Raw genomic sequence first — 11,830 nt, 5'->3', positions numbered from 1 at the left:
TGTACTTTTAAAATGTACTTTTAAAATGTACTTTTAAAATGTACTTTTAAAATGTAGATCCTTAAAATAATTTGGACAACAAAGCTTGTGAAGCTGTTCAACTTAAAGAAACATGACAGCTATAGTTAAATAAACTGCAAATGTATTTACAAAAGTTACATTGATGATTTCTAGTAGTCACTTCTCTTTTCAGACAGCTGCATAAAACTAGATTATCTCATTTTATCTTGAGCTTTCCCTCAAAAAATTGCTGAAATCTTAAAATTGCTGCTACAAAAACATATATGCTAAAAATAACTCAACTGCAGTCTGAGTTCAATTGTAAAGGGATGACTTATTGACAAATAATCTTGTTCCTTTCCTAGATCCGATTCATCCTGTTAACTGTGTGGGGGGGAAAGAGTCTCACCAGAAGGCTCTTCTGTGAGTTCTGCAAGAATCTTCACTGTGGTTCATCCAGTCTTCTTAACTTTTACAAATACTGCTGAATCTCAAAAATTTTCAGATAGTTATAATTCAATCAATTAGTATGCAAATTCTACTTGAAGCCTGTAGCACACTGAGTTTAATTTCACAGAAAAGAAAATATGATTTTTAAAACACTATGCACACGGCTGTCCTTACAGGTAAGAACATTGGTGCAAATGCTAGGATGAGGAATCCTTAATTGTCACTAACAAATAATAGGGAAGCAAAAGCTTACAATTAATCCTTTATTATGCATTTTTATTAGTAAGTATTGGTATTTGGGGCATGCACACTAACACTGCAACAATTATATCTATCACAGCATTACAACAGAAATTATTGGAAACCTTGTATTTTTGCATTTTGTGAAGAGTGTTTACTGCTTCTGCAGTCTTATTTGAGATTCAAATCAAACTCCCTGGTAACTCAGGCTGATAAAGACACCCACCTTGCAAAATGGCCATGCAAGATTTTGGCACAAATTGCTTTAAGTTACATTACCCAAGGGGATGTCACCAGTGAAGACACAGTACAAAATTTGTGATGCAACTTGAATTATTTCTGGAAAGGGAATAGAGTAATTCATTGTCCAGCAATTACTTAGAAGCAAGACAGTAAACAATACAGATGTAATTATTTTTTATAATCTTATTTGTTGTTATTACTGGAGGAAGATCTAGGGATCATCTTTGCCTATACAGAACCAGTCATGCTTATAGCAAACACCATCATTTAAAACCAAAGCCACATTGAAATGCCAATGCATAGAAAAAAGACAGTCAATTGTCTGGGACAGACCATGCTCTGTGACTGATTTGTGACAGTCCAAGATGCTGCCATTCTTTGCTATCATTCTGCCCATTTCTTCAGGGCAAATGCCACAGTAACAGAGTGGAATGTGTGCTCAAGTGTTAGCTGTTCCTTTTTCGGCTAAACACCAGACTTCTCACCAAAACACATAAATGGGGGCACCAGCATCTGTCTGCCAACACCTCTGCAACAATGGCAGCAGGTACTGGAGAGAGATAAACAGTATGGAGCAATTCTCACTGCAGCAGTTCTTCCCCTGAACTGGAATCCCTGTGAGCACAAATGGAGACTTTACATTTCAAAGGGCAAGTACTGGAAAATGTTTGAGGTAACAACCTTTGCATTTTCAACATGTAAGATAGGGACAAAGTTTCATCTCTTGCATTAGAATTCCAATGGCAGAAGCTCAGACCAACAGCTGCCAACATGACATCTAACACCTAAATGACATCTAATGCTTAACTCCATTACAATCTAATGTATAAACATGTTATTCTGAGACATTATATAGCTGATAACTCTATTTTTGCACAGATTAAAAGCTGTAGGAGTCATGAGAAGAACAAATATACATACATACTCAGGAGAAAAAGACAATTTTGTACTCCTAAGCCACAATTCTTTCTAAATGGATGAAGTATATTTCTAGTCTTGCCAGTAGTACAAAAATAGTGTTCCAAGATTAATACAAATTCAAATGAAACCTAAGAAGACATGCACAATATAGTTAACAAACATGTGGCATCCTGCATTCTCTGAAATTTAAATGAAAGTGTTTATGAATAGTTTTATTTATGAAAACTACTCCCACTGAAGTAGGAGCCCTTAAGGATGAACATCTATTTATGCAGATAAATAGTGTAAGACTGACAGGGCAATATGGGCATTCTGAACTGCTATCATTGGACAGAAAAATAATTCAAATTCTGTGGTAAGGTTAATTCTTCTATTTGACAGGTTCCCAAATTCCTCTACTTTCAATGCAGAGGGCTCCTCTTTAACAGAGCAATAAATCAGTTTTCTTATTTACAGAATGTAGTTCACAGAACACAAGGAAAGATAATTTTCACTATAGAGAAAAACTTATAAAGGAACAAGACTCTAATGTTTCCAACTTTTCCATATTTTCCATCCCTACCTCTCTACGCATGTTTATTAATATAAATTTAAGCCTTTAAACAAAAATACAGTTGCATATAACATGGGATCAAAACCCCTTTCCCAGTTTCAGAACCAGTTTAGTATGGACAGGCATTACCAAACAATGCTGAATTTGAAAGTACTGTATTTGAAAATACTGAATTTGAAAGCTCCTGGTGCAAATCCAACTCCTGGCTGAAAAACACTGATACAGTTAATTCTCATAAATTTTATTATTTTTTAATCCCCTTAATGAAGCTACCCTTCCCCTCTGAAATACAGTTTTATTTGGAACAACAAACATACAGAAAATCCTCATAAGTTCAAAACCTGGTATAACTTAGAAATGTTATTCTTCATGTTCTTAAAGCCCTTGCACATGCAGAAAAAAATGAATGCCACAACTGGGTCACATCAAGTAAAAATAATTTTTGATAAGTATTTTTCATTGCAAAACATGTCAATTTTGTAAACCACGGACTACAATTCTCTTATTTTCTCTGTTAGATCTTATTTTAAGCAGAGGGAAGAGGCAATAAGAATTAGAAGATGGTAGGAGAAGATGAAGCATAAATCCCATACCTGAGACCTTGACTTAAAACATGAAGAATACAGAAACACAGAATAATTATTCAGCCTGGAAGAGACCTCAGGAAGTTACAGTCCAATCTCCTTATCAGAGCAGAGTTAGCACTAAGTTGCAATCAGGCAAAAAAGGTTTAAACTGAAATGCACTATCCCCCTTAAAGCAGTTGAATTTGGTATATAGTTAATGTGCCTCCGGTAAAGTGAACATTTTTAAACTATGGGCATATTCAAGAAGAAAAACAGAGCAGCTGTGTAGCTGAATATACATAGAGTGTACATACCTGACCTCTTCCTGTAGACAAGTACATCTAACAAGAAAATTTCTTCAAATTAAATCATGCCTATCTTATGTGTGAGTTTTATATTTATACAAGAGTCTACTTCTTCTAAACACAGGCTGCATTGGTCACTGTGTAAAATTCCTGAACTCTGAACAGATATGAGTAAGAATTTTCACTTAATACTGTGGCAAAACCACATGATCATAAGAAGCAAGAAACAAGTGCAAAAATTCATACATCATGTTCTTATTTTTAATTTAGTAATTATTGAATTGTTTCAGAGCAGGCACTACATTTTTTTAAACACAATCAAGTATCATTGAAATAATGTCGAAAAATAACCTCTTCACCTCAGTATACACATGCACATATACACAGACATACACAAATTAATTTAGAAAATCTGTACATATGTATTTTTCAGGATGCAACTCAAAGAACTGTACCACAAAAAATTATTTTCTTTTCTCTGAGACACTAAAAATTATTACCCATTTCTCTGAAGTTAGGGTTTAAGGACACAAAATGCCATGCAGTACTATTTAGAATAAAATGAACTGGTAAATAAATTTATCTATTTAGGGCTTAAAGAATACACAGAACTCTTTAAATAAAACAAATGCAAATTTATCAGAAATATTTACTGTCCTTGAGCTATGCAGGCCCCAGTTATTTGTGTTAACTGAAGCTTATCCCCTTTGTAGAAAACAGCAAGTATGTGATTGGAAATCCAGGATACTTTATTTTCTGTTACTGGCAGCAAAGCTGGTTCAAGAAAGGAGTACCCTTGTTGAATCTGGGTCTGAAAGTCCATCATCTTGATTAGTTGCCTCATAATCACCTGCATTATCAGCTAATTCAACATCTTCATCATTACTCTCTGCGCTGTAATCAACTTCTTCAAGGAAGCGAGGCTCATCTTCATCCAAAACATACGTAGTGGGGCTAAACAAACAAGAAGCTCTATGAATCATATTAAAAGTATCATTTGGATTAACATACTCACACCATGTGCCCTGTCCTTTTCCTGACATACAGTAATCCAAAAATTACCTCAGCAAAGGGGCAGATTATCTGAAATGGGGCTGCGTGTAAAACAACTGAGAGACAAACCCATGCTTGTAATGCCTTTAACTAATTAGTTAGTCATATACAACTCATTATCCAAATGTGCCATGACAAATCCGCTACACTAATGGCCCATAAGAACTTAATGTAAATACTGCAGTATCAGAAATGTCTGAAGAAGAATCTGACTAACTCAGGACACAGTCATTGCTTTAGGGTATAAACAAACCACTGTATTTTATTGAAACACACACTTTACTGAAAATCACTGTAACCAATTAATTTACGCATATCAGAGATGACAGAATGGAGGGGTCATGGTTACACCTGCAATTAATTTCCCACACTAATTACTTAACTCCCATCAGATTCTCACACATTTGTATCCTTTAAAATTTGTCAAGCACTGCAACTCTGAGGCAATGCACTTAATGAACTGATGGTCTGCCCACAAAATGATCTATGCCCTTATCTAATAGCACTGAAGAATAAGAGGATTAACACCTTTAGTGTTAACTGGAAAAAGATTAAAATACAACTTTCTGATACTCTCACCTCCCTAAAATAGAGGAAGGGATGACGGAGGAGGCAGAAAAGTGTTTTCCAGACCCAGTTTTACTCGGGACATTAAAAAAGCTATCTGCTTAAAAGCACTAAGTACTCCTAAATATTTAGTTAGTATTTTTACATTCATTTTAAGCCTGAAAAAGGTTTTGTAATGCATTTTACCTAATAATCAAATAATACAGAACTCATAAAAAACAGTGAAAATGTCCTTATTGAGAAACATCATCAAGAACTTGTAGAAATACTTGCATATTAATTTTAATTTATTTTCTCTGAAGATACACAAAACCTAGCTTGGCTGTGGCTTTATAATTAAAAGGACTAATCACTGCTTCTTTCTAAAGACCTTTTAGGAGCTCAGCTGCACCACTTGAAATCTGAAACACTATCTCTATTCAATATAAATAAATTTCACAGTATTCTTCCTCTACCTGTAACCTCAATGACAAGCCATACCGTAACATTTTGTACTGTTGACAGTCAATTCAAATACTGGGAGAAAAACTGTTCCCTAGCTTAGGGGGAAAAAATATTTACAATCAAAACTATCTCTATCATGGTTCACTAAACAAGCCTATACTCTATTAGCTATGTGAAACAGAAGGAGCTCCACAAAACAAAATACTTTTAAAGTTATTTAAGCTATAATTAGGGCAATAGCCCACTGCTGGTTAATGAACTGGGTGTTAAAAACAAAATGGTTTTCATTTAGGAGAGACAAAGAGTGAAGAAGATATCCGTGATCTTTGCTAAGAAGCCTCTTTCATTTCACATGTGGGAAACCCAGCATACAATAAGGATACATGTTTTGCATGAAGCACCTGTGGGAGAACCATCAAAGGAATACAAATTTTTTGTTCTTTCATCCTGTGATGCTTTCTGCCCTAGCAAGTCACCACCTACTAACAATTCCTTTAAGGAAAGAAGTCGGGAAAATAAAAAGTTTAAATGTTTTATTTATTTAAAGAAACAAATGAAAGGGACTTTACCAGATGTATTCTGTTCTGACAAATCTACAGATTTTTTTCAGTTTGTGCTTCTAATCACTTAACACAGGTACTGATTAATTAATTTTTGTATGCCAGGAATACACACTTCCACACAAGTTGAATCCACACAGAATAGACTGTAATTCACAGAAAATGGAGCCATTAAATCTGAATGTTGACCTAATATTATGTAATATTTCTGAACACGGACAGAAAACTACTATGAGCTATGTCAAGGAGAAATATTCAACCAGTGACAATGGGATGTTTCAAGCATTAATCACTTCTAAAATATCATCTTACTTATAGTAAAGCTCTGAAAAATTCTGTACACTTTTTTTAGTTAATGTCATTTGGATACTAAACAAACATAGTCTATCCCGTTAGGAGAAAGCAACCAACAAAGCATACCTTATGGAAAAAAACACAGAACTGGACACACAAGGAAACCACATAGTTCAGCTCTTCAAAGTGTCTTGTCATTACATATAATATGTCCTGTGTTATATCGTCTCGAAAAACACACAAGTATACTTATTCAATATACTTTTTTTATAGTTGTATACATTTATTTTACCTACTCATGTATGTGTAAACATGTAGGAATGCCCCTAACTTCTGAAAATTCAGGCAGTGTGAACAGCCATAAAAAGCCAACCTGTTTGCTCTAACACATTTTAGACATTTGCTCTGGCACATGTACATCCAGAATTGAGGGATATAGTTCACATTTAATAAAGCAAAAATCAACAGTATATGTTATTTTCTCTACTCAAGAGAAGTATCATTAGAATAGATCAAAGATCTTACAGAACAGATCTTACTTAAAAAGCTACATAAACCTTTAAAAATTAAGACTGTCTCTGAAATCTGCTGCCTGGTAGTCTTTGCTTTCTACTACAATCCAGAGCAACACACCATGACTTCCAAATTATGTATTACTCAAATAATACTATAATATTTACTAAGGCTATTTTTTCCACTTTTCCTTTCCTAAGTTTTCATTCCTCATAAAACTATCCAAACTGTGTCACATATTACTCATATATTTGCTTTCCGATGAGATGTTGTCTTTTGATGCAGCAAATGTTAGCCTTGAAAATTTAACTTTTCAGTAATCTCTGTTCCAAAGGTTAGCATGAATCTGAGAAGTGTAGTTATTATTCCACTGTTTTACTGAGGCTGGATCACAAGAAATATAGAAATCAAATGCCTGAAAAAATGTCTTACTGTTTAATCAAATTCTTTATTTGCCTCCCTGCTGCTCCCCACCCTCAGTGGATCTTGTAGCGATATATTTTTAGCTACTGTCATGCTGATTCTATGGGTTTTAATTTCCTAACTTTTCCCTTGGGCTTTTTCTAATTTACTTGCTCAATAATCCTTCTTCCTCTACTCCTACACCTCCTGCTTTTTCTTTTAAAAGGAAACTATTATTTTTCTCAGGTTAGCAGAGGTTGTTTATCCCACACCTACAGTATTGTAATGTAAAGGATGCCATGATCTGTGTATTTTCTTTGAAGCCATGGCTGTTGAAAGAGAATATTATATGAAATTCTGAAGTTCTGCATATCTTACCTAACATTTTATGGGTAAAAAGATGAATTCCTAAATGTCTGATTAATACACTTGATATAATACTATGGTCTTCAAGTTTATGAAGAACTTGAAGAATAGTTTTCTAAAATGTATTTTAATTATTAATTAAAATATACTTTCATTATTAAGGTCAGCCAGGCACACACAACAGCAACAGCAGCAACAGCAGCAGCAGCCACAGCAGGTTCTGGGAGCTGAGCACTAGAACAAGCTGGGCAGGGCCTCCACAGTCAGAGAAACATGAGTAAGAGCTGAGAGACCCACCAGGAATCATCACCTCTCCTGAGTAAGGCTGACATGGTGTGATTATTGCCAGCAGATTTAAATGGCCACAGAGAGTGCGACTGACCAGGGTGTGGTGCCATGGTCAAGACATGGTGCAGCAGTTCTCCAAGAAGGGCACACAGAAAAGGCCACTTAATTCTACTTGGGAGGAAGAGGAAGCAGTCTTCTTCTGTAACAAAAATGGCATCAACACATCACAGCTGTCAGACTAAAACCAAGAGAGACCATGGACACCTTGGGTATTTGTCTGGACGCAAACAGAGTTGCTGAAGACTAAAAGAAGCAGCTGGACCCTCAGCTGCAGGAAACTCCATAATCTGAAAGTCCCCCCAGGCCCTGAAGGCAGAGGTAGGTGTCGTGGGTGCAAGTGTGCCCAGATAGATAACCTGCCTTTTGTGCAGGTTGCCATGTTGTGTGAGAAGCTCATCAGGCAGCATACAATCTGGGAATCCAAGCAGGTGACTGAGGTATGGGATTATGCACTGACACAGGCAAAGAGTTGCTGCTTTAAGACCTTGGGAACAGAAGGTACATTAGCATCCAACCCTGAGATAGGCCTGATTGATTTGTAAGGCAAGGGAGACTGGATTCTCATCTCTGCTTGGAGCAAAAGAAAGAGTCTACCCCTGCTACCAAATTGCCTCTACATAACATATCTGACACTATGAGACTCGGGGCAGGAAACTCCACAATAAGTAGTCAAGAACAAGAAAAGGAGAATGCTACGAAACTGGTACAATCAACCATTCATATGAGTGCCACCAAAAGTGCATGAAGCATGATAATTACTGGAGAATCTTCACTGAGACACATGGAAGCAGCTATTTACCCTGCAGCCTCTCTAGCAAGATTTGCTGTCTATGAGGGCCACATTCATCATGTCACAAAGAGGTTACTAGGACTGGTAAAACCAGAGGATTATCAACAACTCCTACTCTTTCATATAGGGTTGAATGAGGCTGCAACTATGAGACTGAAATATCAAAAGGATTTTCATGTCCCTTGGAAAGATGTTGAAGGGAACAGGAATACAGTGTTCTCTCCGTACCTCGAGACTATGAGCAAATCATGCTTTACCCATCTGATGGCCTTCTATGATGGGATGACTACAACAGTCAACATGGGAAGATCAGCTTATGTCATCAACCTAGACTTCTGTAAGGTCTTCAATGTCCCACATGACATGCTTATCTCCAAATTGGAGTGACATGGTTTTGATGAGTGGAGTGTTTGATAGGCAAGGATTGCCCAGATAGATGCAGCCAGAGAGTTTTGGTCAAAGGCCCCATGTTCACATGGAGGCTGGTGACAAGTGGGGCTCCTTAAGGCTCTGTTTTGGGATCAGGGCACTTTAAGACGTTCCTCAATGACACTGACAGTCAAGTGCTCCTGCAGCAAGTTTGCAGATGCCACAAAGGTGAGCAGTGCAGCTGACAAACAGAAGGACAGGATGCCATCCAAACAAATAAGCTTAAGAAATGGACCCAAGAGAACCACATGAAGTCCAAAAAGTTCAAGTGCAAGGCTCTGTAACTGGATCAAGGCAATATAAGCACAGACTGGGAAAATAAGTCATTGAGAGCAGCCCTGCAGAGCTTTGTGGATGAAAAGCTGGACATGAGTCACTAGTGGGAGCTTGCAGCCCAGAAAGCCAGCTATGACCTGACCTGCATCCAAAGCAGCATGGTCAGCAATGTGAGGGAGAGGATTCTGCCCCTCTGCCCTATTCTGGTGAGATCCCAACTGGAGTGCTGCATCCAGCTCTGAGGTCGCCAGCACAAGAATTATATAGACCTATTGGAGTGAGTTTTGAGGAGGCCACTAAACTGCTCAGAGGGCTGGAGCATTTCTCCTATGAAGATAGGCTGAGAGCTAGAATTCTTCAGTCTTGAGAAGGCTCCAAAGATACCTCATTGTGGTTTTCCAGTACCTAAACAGGACTTAAAAGACAGAGGAAGGATGACTTTCTACAGAGGCAGAAAGGGATATTACAAAAAGTAATGCTATTAAACTAAAAGAGAAGACATTTAGATGAGATACAAGAAAGAAATTATTTATTGTGAGGGTGGTTCGGCACTGGAACAGGGTGACCAAAGAACTTGTGGATGCCCCATCCCTGGAAGTGTTCAAGGCCAGGTTGGATGGGGCTGTGAGAAGCCTAATCTAGTGGGTTGCATCCTCGTCCATGCCAGGGAAGGTTGGAACTAGATGATCTTTAATGTCCCTTCCCATCCAAGCCATGCTATGACTATTATTTTTTAAACTGATAGTAATTTACTATGTGTTTTTCATTTATGTTAATGCTCCAAACATATTAAAATGTAATAAGCATTTTCATAAATATGGCATATTTTTTTCAAAATAATATTTTAATTGTCCCATAAAATATATACTTGGGATTTTTAATTATCCACAAGACACAATTATAGAAAAATTAATCCACAAGGTAGATGTAACCATTACCAATTTGAACCCCATGAAACTCAGCAGTTTTTTAACACCCCAGGGGATGTGTATGCATTTTACAACTTCATAATGAAAAATTAAGAAATATTCCCTGTCAAAGTATGGAGAGTTGCAGCTGGGAAAGAAAGGAGAGAATTCTGAATTACTAATGATTTCTCTTAAAACCGCTTTGTCATTGGAGGCAGAAAAAAGAATCTTAGATGAGAAAGGCAGTTACAAAGTATCACAAAGGAATTGTTTCTCCATACTTTCCCTTCTAATTTCTTTTTAGTGTCTACAATTTTTCTGGAGATTAGCAATCCTGCTGCAGGAAGGAACATCACACATGCAACTACAAGTGCTGTCCAGTTTAGTTGCTCTTAACCTATGTAGTTTTTGGAAGTAATAAGGACATTTTCTCAAGGGAATTTCCATGGCTCAATGGAATGTATCCAATTCTTTTCAAAGCCATTCAAATCCTCTTTAATTATTTTTTTCTAAATTTCACATTTAGAGTTACAAAATTTTACTCCAGAGCTTAATCACAAGTTACATCAACACGTTCTATGTGTTCTCACCCTGAAACACATTTTATGAAATTCAAAACTGAATCAAATCAGCTGGGATTCATCAATCATTTACTGTGGCCCATAGTATTATTTGGATCATAACATCAAGAGTAGAAGAAAACTTAAAGAACGGAGTGAAGAACATATAAGCAGTTCATCACACTTATGGTTTTTTTTGTTTGTTCATGGCTTTTTTCCTTGATTACTAGTTTCCTTATTTTGCCCTAGAGAAGATGAACAGTACTCTGAATACTACAGTCTACGCAGAGTTAAAAGCAATCACTTTCACTGAGGCCAGAGCAGGGGCCTGGTGCTGCTACCAGACCCAAAATTGGAATTCTGAATCTGATTTTTAATAGCTTTTTCTTCCAATATTTGGCATGGGACAGACTGGACAAAAGATGCAGTATAAGATACCTTCTTTTTAACAAAGCTGTACTCCTAAAGTACTAGAAAAAAGGCCAAGCAAAGCTTCAACAATGCAGGAAAGTAAGAAGAAAAAATCCTTTAGTCCCAGGCGAAGAATATTAGGAATATATAAATGTCTGGGCAAAGTTTAAGAGTTATTAAGAGGGAGGGAAATAAAATAGTACCAGTTTCTATCTGGCAGCCTAGACAGAAATCCCTTGTAAGACTCTGTACACTTTGTACACACTCCCACTGCATATACGCCTCACTTCTTGCCTCACCAGTCTGATGTTTTTTCTCAAGTGTAAGATTAAATGCAGGAAATGGATTTTTCATCAAGTTTTTCCCTTCCCACAGCTCCTTTTGGCTGTCTGCTTTTTCTACATTTTCTGGACGTGCTGGGTCCCAAAGCTTAATCTGCTTCTCCACTATAATTAAATCAAATTAACAAACACAACCAAATCATGTTCTAGAACACACCAATGAGCCTCAAAAGAATCATTGAAATGAACTAGAATTTCCAAAAAGTGGTCAAGTTTTTGAGCAGAGGATAAGTCTAGTAAGTTGTAGCAGTAATGAATGTGGTCATATGTTTTTGTTTCATTGCATATAG

General features: G+C 36.7%; 1 protein-coding gene across 8 annotated transcripts in view; it reads right to left on the bottom strand.

Annotated features, from left to right (window-relative positions):
* Positions 1 to 699: 699 nt before the first annotated feature.
* Positions 700 to 11,830, bottom strand: part of AGTPBP1 (ATP/GTP binding carboxypeptidase 1) — a 65,667-nt gene continuing 54,536 nt past the window's right edge. For all 8 annotated transcript variants that reach the window (XR_014951403.1, XR_014951402.1, XR_014951400.1 and 5 more), the window contains one exon: positions 700 to 4,232. Coding sequence is in view for 5 of the 8 variants with exons in the window: in XM_021534418.4 (XP_021390093.3) it covers positions 4,058 to 4,232 (175 nt within the window). In the remaining 3 variants the exon portion in view is untranslated. The remainder of the gene's footprint in view (positions 4,233 to 11,830) is intronic.

This window comes from Lonchura striata, chromosome Z (genome assembly GCF_050655825.1).
Source record: "Lonchura striata isolate lonStrDom1 chromosome Z, ASM5065582v1, whole genome shotgun sequence".
Classification (NCBI taxonomy): domain Eukaryota; kingdom Metazoa; phylum Chordata; class Aves; order Passeriformes; family Estrildidae; genus Lonchura; species Lonchura striata.
The sequence above is the reverse complement of the archived record's forward strand: the minus strand, read 5'-3'. Positions and strand labels throughout refer to the sequence as shown.